This window comes from Drosophila hydei, unplaced genomic scaffold (genome assembly GCF_003285905.1).
Source record: "Drosophila hydei strain 15085-1641.00,03,60 unplaced genomic scaffold, DhydRS2 tig00008119-arrow-pilon, whole genome shotgun sequence".
Classification (NCBI taxonomy): Eukaryota; Metazoa; Arthropoda; class Insecta; order Diptera; family Drosophilidae; genus Drosophila; species Drosophila hydei.
The window spans coordinates 2,427,985-2,439,462 of record NW_022045830.1 but is presented as its reverse complement, the minus strand read 5'-3'; the positions used below and the strand labels follow the sequence as shown (position 1 = coordinate 2,439,462).

The following is an 11,478-nucleotide window of genomic DNA, read 5'->3' as shown; positions in this document are numbered from 1 at the left end:
TATATTTTTTTTTTTTTTTTGGTTTTTCGTTTTATTATTATTTTGTTGTGTGTGATTATATAAGATAGTTGGCTGGTTGAATGCAGTAAAAGTGCCGAAAGCATTTGCACAATGTGTGGGAGCCAATGCAAAATGCATGCAGACATTCACCAACAGCAGCCGCAGCGGCAACTGCAGCAGCAGCCGCAACAGCAGCAAGAGTAAATTTCAATTAAGCTGAAGATGCGCGTCTGGCATTTGCTGGCAGCCCGACGCGCCAAAAAATGCCAAAAAGTTAGCATCAGGCCAGGCCAAGCGAGTCGAGCGAGGCTTTCAAATCAAAAACAAAAATTGGGAATGGGGTTGCTTGGGAGCTCAATGGCTGGGCATTTCAATTGCAATTGCTTGTCGGAGCCCATTGAGTAATTGTGCAGCAATGAGCATAAGCATGTGCGGCTGCCAGCAGATTTTCCGTTGATAAAGTGGAAAACCTCATAATAAGAAATCACATACACTCACACGCTGCCGGGCTGGCAGCAATTCGCATGGGCTGCGATTTGGTACGCCTGCACGTGGCAAATGCAGTCGCAGCTGTGCAATTTACAGTTTATGATGCGACACAGGCTTGCGAAATAGCGGCAACGGCGGCGGCGGCGACGGCTCAGGCTCAGGATTGGGTCAGCCTGGCAGCCGGGCAGTCAGTTGGCTGTTCGGTCAGTCAGTCAGTCAGCTAATTTGACAGTTAGCGAAACGCATTGCCACATAGATGTACTGATGCGCGTTTTATGCGTGCAATTACAAACGAAAGACTTAAGCAACGAACTTGTTCGACCAGCTACTGTCAACTTAATATTTGCACTCATAAACTGACCAAACTCTAGGCAGCTATAGGCATATGTATATATAAATATACAGATATATAGGCGCTGCATTTGCATTTGCATAAAATGCGCATTAGGCAGCACCCCCGCCATTAGGCGCAACTTGTGCCGAAATCTTTCCAGACGAAACGTGAGAAAATGTTATAGGCATTGCAGTTGCTAAGCTCAGTCAAACAACAAAATAAATAACAACAAAAATGTATATATATATATATATATATATATTGCAAATTATGGGAATGGCAAACGGCAAAAGGTGCTGCCTGGCAGCTGATTTCGCCAAGAATCCGGCGCGGCGCGGCGCGCAGTCTTGCAGATGCTGCAGCGACACCCAACAGATGGCTGTTATTGTTGTTGTTGTGCTATCTGTGACTAATTGCATAGCCATACAAATGCATTTTTCGTAATTATTTGCAACAATGTTGGACTATGTGTGTATGTGTGTGTGTGTGTGTGTGGAATTATTCATTGTAATCATGTTAATGAGCTTTCAGTCGAGTCTTTTGCTGCTGAGCATTGTTCATGTTGCTGCCGCTGCCGCTGCTGCTGCTGTGACCCAGCAGCCGCAACTGTCATTTCCTATAGACTCAGCATCAAGCATTAAATGCCAACTGACCAGGATGTGCCAAATTATGCGCATCTATTAAGCCAACTTTTCTTAGCTTATGTTAATTCAATTAAACGCCATTTGCCGTAACTTTTTTTTGTCACCCCGTTGCCGTTGCTTTTGCTGTTGATGTTGACTGAACTCTGCTCCCTTCGGCTTTTGGTGTCTTCTTCAATTGCTTTGCATTTGCCGCGGGCATAAAGTCAGAAAAACGTTTTTAAGGTGCGCCACTTGCTGAACGTTTGTTTCGGCTAAAACACGACAGCAACAGCAATAGCAACAGCAACAGCAACAGCAACAGCAGCCGCAGCCACAGCAGCAGCCCCAGCAGCAACAACAAACTCTCGTTTGTTGATTTATGCGTTTTGCAGCATTTAAATTGGCATTTATGTCAAATGGCGGCAAGCTATATTTTTGCTTTTGTTTAATGCATTTCGCTTTATTTGTTTTATAAGCGTCCTTGAGCACGATCGTAAACCGCTTTGCAGCATCGACACTTTTCCAGCAGCATCCAACAAGCCCTCAGCTCAGCAGTTCCCATGCCTTAGAGCATATACAAAAAATATCTATATATATATATATATATATATATATATGATTTTTTTTATTTTTAGCTGACATTCGTTAGGCAAAAAGTTTTTAGCATAATTTTTTGTTACTGAACGCTTTTTAATCGCTCGCAATTTTCGTTTCTTTATTGTCCCTCTAACTTGTATCTATGCAAAACTGTTTGAACCTTCGTAATTTGTCATTTTCACAAATTAAAAAAAAGTTTTCATTGTTATATAGTTGAGCTGTATTCGAGATCTTGACTTACGCTACAAGAGTTGTGCAATTTGTATAATAATCTCTGCTCATGTAAACAACCTTATTACATTACGTATACGACAGGCTACCGCGAGCGACTGTCAGACTCTCGCTTGAGTAGCAGAGGAATGTCGAGTTGCGAGCAGAGCAATATATAGAAATACGTTCTGTTTTTTATATGACTTGCTCTTAATTTAATTTGACTAACGGCAAGTAACGTTTGCCAGTAGCCAACATGCAGATATATGAGCTTCAACTTTGGCATTTCATTTGTATGGATAAAAAAGTTAACTGAACTAGAAGACTTCGACTTGCATAAGAACAGATCAAGGCAAGATTAATTAAACTAAATAGATTTCTTAGCTAATGAATAAACAGATAAAGTAACATCAAGTAAGATGAAGTAGCATCATCAGTTGATGTCAAACAAGAAATTGGCTTAATATAATATTTTATTAAATTAAATTAAATTCTCGTCTTATTATCTTTCCCTGGGTAAACTTGTTATACATAAAAGACAACATCCGAATTGCACTGAATCAAATCGCTGTCAATGCAGACGACGTGCCGAGGCGCTTTTCGGTCGTGTCACGAGCCCAATTCTAGTTTTTGTGTGTGTTTGCCCGCAGCTAGGCTCCATAGATTTCCCAGAACAGCTGAAATGCTAAACAACTCGTAAGATGCGATGCCAAGCACTGAAAAAGACTAAGTAGCTGAGAGTATACGACTGAGGGATACTCTCTTTTTTTTTTTTGGAAGAGAATGACAACAGAAAGGAATTCAAAATATGAAAAACTTTTAAGCTATGATAACTTAAGAGTATCTATGTACCTCAGCTGAGTTTACAGCTAGTTTCATGGCAACTAAAAAGGTTTGCAAAACAAACCTCATCATTTTCGAGTTAGCATATGGATCGACTCAGCCCTTAGTGCCAATCAAGAGTATATTAAATTTATGGTAATCGGCCAAGCTTCCTTTTGTTTCTTACACATCTGTTTAGCAATAACAATATACCCTATATAAAGATTCTCAATGGACTCAGAGCAGAGCAAAGTTTTGCCGTTCACAAAAGTTGGCTTAAATGTTGAGCTGAGCTTCCAGTTGCAATGTGCTCGGATGAACGCAGATGCAGACACATATGCAAGACAAAATGCCACTGGCCTTGGCGCATGCTGAGAATGTTGCTGACGGGCAACTGCAGCAGCAGCAGCAGCAGCAGACAGCATCCGAGGCAACATCTTTCGAAAGCTGCCAAATCCGTTCGGTTGTTACAGTTTTTCCATTTGTATTTTTTTTTCTATTTTTATTTTATTTTTTATGTGAAAAATCACATCACGGGCTATATTGGCCAATCGACAGCAATGAAAATGTGTTGGCGTAATTAATTAAACAAATTATGTGCATTGCGCAGACGCATTGACGTTTTTGGTGCAGCCGCATCGTTCAGCTTTGATTGCAATTTTTATTAATTTCACTTAGCGAACTCGCAGCGATGGGAATGCAGCGCAGCTATTAAAAAACACACAAGCAGCAGCAATTGCTACAGCAACAACAACAACAGCTGCAGTTATGGTCAAAAGTGTTTATGGCCAAGCGCATTTGGCAATTGCGACTGGCTGCCATATAAGCCGAGCACCTGGGCACACCTGGCTCCCTGTACTTTGTGCCATTTTGTTGATGTTTGTTCAAATCAATTCTTCAATTCTTCAATTCCAAATTCTTTCGGCTGGGCATGCAATGTCCGATTTTAAGCGTAATCAATTATTAATTATACGCCTTGTTGTTCGCTTTGTTGCGGCAATTGCATTTAAGTGTCCATCAAAAAACAATACTACAGCATCTTCATCGATAAACAACAAAATATTTCCACATTGAAGCCCTCCGAAAGCGTATAAGCGGGTTATGATGCCTATGTGCAGGTCTTTGGCAACAGGCAATGCATAAGGCTTAGAAATATATAAAGATCCATCAGAACAGCTGGAGTCAATGTCGTTAGTAGTTATAGCTAGTCTGTGTGCCTTAAAGTTTTCGTGGTGTAACTTTGTCGTCTTTCAAAAACATGTATTAGAAGCAGTATATATATAGTCTAGCACCATATACCATATAGTTCGATATAGAACCACAAAATCATATAGAACCTCAATATCACTCACATACAACCACTATAGCATATGGAAACACTATAGCATATAGAACCACTAAATAATAGGACCACTATATCAGATATATCATATAGAAACACTATATCAAATAAAACAAGCATAGTATATAGAACAACTAAATAATAGAGGCACTCTTTTATATCATATATAACACCTATTTCATGTAGAACCACTAGATCTAATAGAAACCCTATTTCATATAGAAAAATTATATCATTTAGAGCCACTATTTCATACAGAATCACTATATCATATAGAGTCAGCATCGTCTTATGTTTCCTAAGTTTACTAAAGAGTTCTCAATTCAAACTCTTCATTAAAATTCTGATATTCGCTTTGAAGATATATTGACCAAATTAAACATTTCTTTATGTCCACGCGCCTCTTTTATCCACATCAGGATACTTAAACATATATTTATATATTATATCAAACATACAAAAAAAACTTGAATCTATTAGCTGTTTGGGTATTGAATATATACTAAAAACACATTTCATATTTCTCAGCATTTTAGATCATATAATAAAAAATATATACTTATGGAAATCGAACTAATATATTGCAATATCTTTATCATATATTGATTGAACTCATCCGTAATTCTAAGACAACCATGTGATATGCTAGGGTATATAGCATTCGATTCGATCCTGCTTGTTCGCTTTACAGCCAGCTCATTTTTGTGTTGAAATGTTTGGAAATATTTAACAACCGCATCAAAATTAGTTTCGTTATTGTGTTAGCCTTCGGTTTAGCTGACTTCTTTGAAAAATCTCAAATCTCAAATCTCAAATCTGAAAAACTGAGACGAGTTTCTGCTCTTAAACTGAATTGATTTTTTACGTGCGTGCGGTTTGGCTCTGGCTGCGTGTGGGAAATCGAAGTTTTTGTGGCCAGCCAAGGCAATTGAAGGGGATGGCATGTAATTTGATTCAATTGGCGCCGGAAATGCAGACGTCGAGCCCTGCGCAATTGCAGGCGTGCCTCGACTAGAGTCGAGTCAACTCGATGTATGTATTGTATGATGTGGCCATGTGCCATGTGGTCTAGGTAGATGTCTGGCTACAGGGACATAACCGAAAGTCTTTGCTTCGCTTTGCTTGCCGTGACACAAAGCCACTTGGCAAGCTGACGGCATTTGGCGTTGGTTAAAAGTCACATTGTTGACCTTTTTGGCTAACGTAAATTGGAGAAAAGGTAGTTGTTTCTTCTTCTTCTTCAAGTATTCGCGTCTCAGGCAAGCACAGCTCAGCTCATTAAAATAATATTTAACCTTTGCAATACAAGAGACAAATACTTGTTGAATACACACACACATACACACATACACACACACACTCACTCACATATATCCATTCATTTGCCACTGCTTTTGTTATTTTTTTTTTTTTGTTCGACTCAACGAGCCATGCGCAATTAAAAATTAACTATTTAGTTTTTAATGCCCATAGTTTGCCGCCGATGCTGGGCCAGGTCTGCCGTCTCCACCCTCTACCGATCAGCGCCCATAGGCCATAGCCAGAGCCACAGCCAATTCAATGTTTAACGAGTTTTGACAGCTGCGCAAATTTTTTTATTTGCATTCGCATGCAATTTGAACACTCTTCCCAGACAGACTATGTTCACAAATTCATTCGATTTGTCATGGTATTGGTTCATTTAGATGGGGACAGAAGCGCAGCCTTTCATGTTTTGAATTTTGCTTTTTTCAAATGCTTATATTAAGCACTTTGATTTGAAGAGGGAAAACAGAGAGATAGAGAGGCTAAAAAAAAATTCAGAGAGAAATAAGGAGGGAGATAAAGAGACTGCGCTGGAGAGAGAGCCAAAAACAGGGTAAGGTGAGACTAAGAAAAAAGAAGAGAGAAAATAAAATGCAGAGAAGGAGATGAAGATAGAGTGAAGGCAAATGTTAGAAAAAAATTGGAATTTAAAAAAAAAAATAATTTAAGTTACGTAAAAGTCAACTTTAGCTTAAAATACGATCATTAAATTGTTATGATAAATATATAAAAATAATTATGTCTGATATGGTATTACGATTTGATAGTCTTGTCCATATAGAAATTGAGTACACTCGCAGAAGATTAGTTAATTTCAATATATTTGCTATTTCTGCTGGTTAAGGTATTAAATCGTCGACTGTCCTCAAGCATCGCTGCACTTTGTTGTCTGCGAGAGTGTAACAACAACTTTTGATTTACCGAAAAAATTGGCAAGGCTTTTGTTGCTTGTTTTGACACTCATCATGAGGCGGCATCCCGCTTCTGACCTATGCGCCATGTTCACACGCTGCGTCTGCTCGATTGGCCCGGAGGGGCTGTGGGTATGGTAGTGGGTGCGTGGCATCTTTCAGCCCTGACATCAAAAAATATATTTTCGCTAATATCGCACCGACCAACAGTAAAAGTCATCAGAGAAAAACGAGGTGCTGTGAAGTGTCATTTGCTCGATTTGATTTAGTAATCAAAATTTATTTGACTAGGCAAGTAATGCTTGTATAATTTTTGCGATCTATAACTGAATCTTTTGACGCTCAAACATGAAGATGCGAATATTGTGCGCATATCTCGTCTGTGCAAGCGTCTACTGCATATGCTCGGACACTCACGCCATAAACAGAAAATAATGACGTTATTTGGGAAGGCGGAACTGTCACAGAAAGATATTTACAATAAAGTTTGGAATATTTAAAAAATCTCCTTATTTGCTTTAATTTAAATGATATATAATTTTAATTAGTTGACTGAGCAAGCGTTCGTTGCGGCTCGTTTACTGCTGCTTTTCCTTCCGCTTGCGCTGCAGCAATTTACGCAGCATATTGAAAGAGCTAAGCACAGGCACCATGACCGGCAGAAACAGTGGTATGTATATAGCATATTTCTGCTCATCGGGAAAGTAAAGCTGTGCCAATAAGCTCGCATCAAAGAAGCCGCGCTCCGAGGCCACAAAAGCGCGCTTGGCCAACGCCGAGGCATCCAGTAAACGATGCTCGAGCAATGCGGCCTTGGCAGCCAGAATATCAACATACGAGTTGGTTATGGCAGTGCCAACTTTATCGTCAATCACAATGTAGCTGATTTGATCTGTAAAGCACATTAATTATGAATCTAGTCAGTTGAAATCTGCAATGCTTTACCCAATAGCTTTATTAGACTCTGCAATGTGTTGCTCGCCGTGGCTATGTGGCGAATGGCACTGCGTCGCATATAGGATTCGTATTCCCAGCGTCTGGGTGCCAGCTGTTCAATAGCCACGGTCTTGACGCCAGCTATTTGCACCTCACTGCTGATGTCCAACAGCTTGTGCAGCTGATCCAGCATCACCTGCATATTATCATTTGTATTCACATGGTAGGCCAGAGGAGACTCCTCGTTCACATGAGCCAGGCAAACGCTCTCGGGCGGATTGGATATTATAAAACCACCCCAGGGTGGGGAAATAAATGCATCGACACCATCACGCGTCAACATCACATTTTTGCTATTGTATATGTGCAGCGGTGCAGTGCTGCAGGGCGGTATATACACCACCAGATTGATGACGGGTTTGTCTGTGATGCTCGCGCTCAAGTTTTGTGCTATAGATGTTAGGAGATGCGGCAAAGACGACTCCTGCAGTGCATAATGGCGACCCAATTTGGTTTGATCGCGCACTTGCTTCAGTTCAGCTTCAATGGCCACACGATATTTCCACTGCGTACGCACAGTGTAGTTGGATATATCAGAGATTTGCGCCAGGAAGGGCTCAATATAAGCTGTAATGGTATGTGATTAAAGCATGGCCCAAACTGTTAGAAAGCTCAAACAGTCTTACTCTGTGCGGCCATGACTACATTCCACTGAGCATGTGTGATTCTAGGTTTAGGATTCAGAACGGATATAACCACATCATAGGCAGGCTGTGGTGCCTCCGACTTGATGCCCATGCGCTCATCTGTGCTGAGTATCTGATTGATGCGATAGGTTTGCAGGATTTTAGAATGCAGCAGCTGCGCTATCTTATTGGAAGCTGAAGAGAGACGAAGTTCAATGTTTAATCTGTAAGTTTACAAAATTGAAGGCTACTTACTGACATCACTGCGCATCAGAGCCGAGCGTTCCGTGGTCAACAACAGCTCATCCTCCAGCTTGGGCCACTCAATGAATATGAAATCTCCCTCGCTTTGCGGATGCTCCTGCAACAGCAGTTTTTCCAAGACAGCCGGTGTATGGGCCTCGGCAGCCTTGGCAAATGGCGACAGCTGCTTGAACTCTACAATCCAAATATCTAAATGGAAAAGTCATTAGTATTAGCCCCACTGTGGTTATGATTGATGATGGTCTTTTTTTTCGGCTTACCGCTGTCGCTAAATGCGTTTTGCAGTTCCGTAATGAGCAGCTGGGCGCGACTTGACTGCTGTGTGTAGATGGACACCTGCACAGCTGTTTTGATACGCTGTTCGCTGAGTCGTTGAATGGCAGACGATGGCAAATTGACTCTGGGGAAGAGAATTTAAATTTATAGATTGTGAATACTGTAAATACTCGGTGGTTTAGGGATAGTATTTATAAAGGATTATCATTAAGATAAATTTAATTTGAGGAAATTATATTAGACTACGGTAAAGACCGTATCGGTTTAAGTCATATTCGATTTGTGCTCCTCCGTCTAATCACAATCATTCATAGTGAGTTTTCACTGTAGATGACTCACCTGTAAACCGTGGTGGTTTTCCACCACATAGGCACGCCAATTCCAACGATAACCACAATGAATGCAATAGTCGCAGCTATGCGGTATTTATCTGCAATTAAACAAGAATGGAAACTGAGTGATACAACAATTAAGAATGTGCTAACTGTTAGAAAAATTGGGATTGCATATAAAATTCTTGATCGCTTGCGTTTCTTTATACATCACTTTATTGGGCATTTCATTTAGTGGCTTTCCCGCTTGTATACAAACAACATTCAAGTATGTCTCTCGTTGAACTTTAGAAAACAGAATTAAACATTTGTGCATTGCCTGTTTGAAAAACAATTTATGGCTTGTACGTGCGGCGGCATATCTTGGAACAATCATCGCAATTATTCCTTATAGCTGCAAGATATAACAAACACCGGCCCCTTGTCCAGCGGAGTGTTGCGCGAAACATATTTGGTGAATTTGGTGGTGCCTTCGCAGCGATAAACAATATTCAGGGCATTGTCCACAGGAGTTATTGTCAGCAGCACGGAGTCATCTTGGCACTCTTCATCGTCCTCTGTATCATTATCAATGCTTTGGTCGACATCTAAGCCATTCCTGTGGTTCGCGCGCTGGTCAACATCAGGTGAGAGATATGTGATAACTGCCGCTCCCTCCGCAGCATTCAGATAGTAAACCAAATCCAGTGTGTTCTCCTCGCTGACCAGACCATCGCCCAGCACCGTGTAATTGCCATGCGACCAGCGCTGCAGCTCTACGCTGCATGTGGGCGTTATGGCATCCACGCCATACAAATCCAGATCGGTGAAGTCGCGCAGCAGCTGAAACATTGCATTGCTGCGGAACAGTTGTAGCAGCTCGTGGACAGTGCCCTTCGCGGTATTTAGATCCATCACTTCATAGTTGTGCGCATTAGCGGGTCCTTGTCGTCGCCAGCTAAGCGACTCATCTTTCAAGAGTTGAGCGCGTGCCAATTCAAACTTTTCGCGCTTGAAGAACTCGTATAAACAAATCTCCGAGTTCTCTTCGATGCGTTTCTGTATGCTGCGACGCGTGGCTGCCTTTAAGTAGACATCGTTTAGCAGCAGACCTAATCTGGGATTATTATTCACATTCGGCTGCAGGTAGCTGAGGCGGGGAAAGGCGCGTGAGGAGTCCGCTACGAAGGCCTCGTTGGTGGCGCCATGAAACCAGCCATTGATCGTTAGACGGGGATAATCGAAGGTGGTCACTTCGCCCACTTGGTGAAAGGAACGTGAGCCGACTTTAAAGAATGCAAACTGATTGTTTTTGGGCGCAATTTTGCGTTGCACTGGGAACTGTGGATAGCACTGTTCATCACTGGAAAAGATTTCCAAGCAGCCGCCCTGCTCCGCGGTCCACTCCTCACCATCCTGCCACGGTGAGAGATAATAGATGAAGGCGACTTGCCTATCCTTCAGCAGATCATCGTGCACTAGCAAATAGTCGCCGCAGCTGTACATGCTGCACGAGGCGGATACATAGTCCAGCTTTAGATTTGTGATCTCCTCCAGCCACGGTCGCACTTGTTTGCGCAGCATCTGCAGAAAGTTCGTGAGTAGCCGGCACTCGAGCATATTGGATAAATCGGTGCTCTGATAGAACTCATACAAATCCATTTGTTTGCGCGACCAATGCACCTTGTTGATCATCTCGTGGACCAAAGCCCCGGTATTGTCCTTCTCGAGAAAACTGGGCAGCAAGCATATTTGAAATGGTTCCCCATAGATTTGTGCACCAGTTGTCTCCTCCTTTGTACTTTGCGCTTGCTTGGCCCATGCAGATTGCAACCATTGCGTCACGTCCTTTTGCTGATAAGTTTTATTCAGTGTTAATTGCACGTCTGCTTCGCCCGCTTCAGAAGTCGTTTCCAGCGATTCATTAAGCCTCGCCAATTTCTTTTGTGGACCTTCGCTGTTTGCGACTGCCGTTTCCTCGAGCTTATCTGCAAGGGCAACACAATGAATGACATTGCATTAAGCTTTTAAACAGGAAGGCATACCTTAAATTTTAATGTATGGCCAGCGCACACACCTATACACACGCACACACACGGACGAGCGGTCTCTATTTAACTCGTTGTGCCGGCACATTTATCATTTATACGCAGATCTTTGCTACTTAAATGCTGGTTACGTTTGCTTCCACTCACCTTCAGTTTTATCTTTGCGCTTGGGCTTCAAAGGACTAGTTTCTTCCATATTGTGTGCTTGGCTATTAGTAGAATTAGATTTTAATACGATTAACCAAATGAAACATGTACATTGAGCGTCTGAAGCAAAAACATCGATGTCTCCGACTGACTAACTGTCAGTAGAGGATTCGATAA

The 11,478-nt window shown here is 41.7% G+C and overlaps 1 protein-coding gene across 2 annotated transcripts; it reads right to left on the bottom strand.

Annotated features, from left to right (window-relative positions):
- Window positions 1-7,132: 7,132 nt before the first annotated feature.
- On the bottom strand, window positions 7,133-11,441 carry LOC111594569 (prolyl 3-hydroxylase sudestada1-like). Of its 2 annotated transcripts, XM_023307926.2 has the most exons (7): window positions 11,302-11,441; window positions 9,135-9,225; window positions 8,780-8,919; window positions 8,511-8,708; window positions 8,256-8,450; window positions 7,579-8,196; window positions 7,133-7,525 (listed from the first exon to the last, which is right to left on the bottom strand). In XM_023307926.2, the coding sequence occupies exons 1-7, from the start codon at window positions 11,348-11,350 to the stop codon at window positions 7,212-7,214; spliced, it is 1,605 nt and encodes a 534-aa protein (XP_023163694.2). In that variant the 5' UTR covers window positions 11,351-11,441; the 3' UTR covers window positions 7,133-7,211. The 2 variants fall into 2 exon arrangements, with proteins under 2 accessions (XP_023163694.2, XP_023163693.2); XM_023307925.2 differs by lacking the exons at window positions 7,133-7,525; window positions 7,579-8,196; window positions 8,256-8,450; ... (1 more) ...; window positions 8,780-8,919; window positions 9,135-9,225 and adding an exon at window positions 9,321-11,094.
- Between the last annotated feature and the right edge of the window lie 37 nt (window positions 11,442-11,478).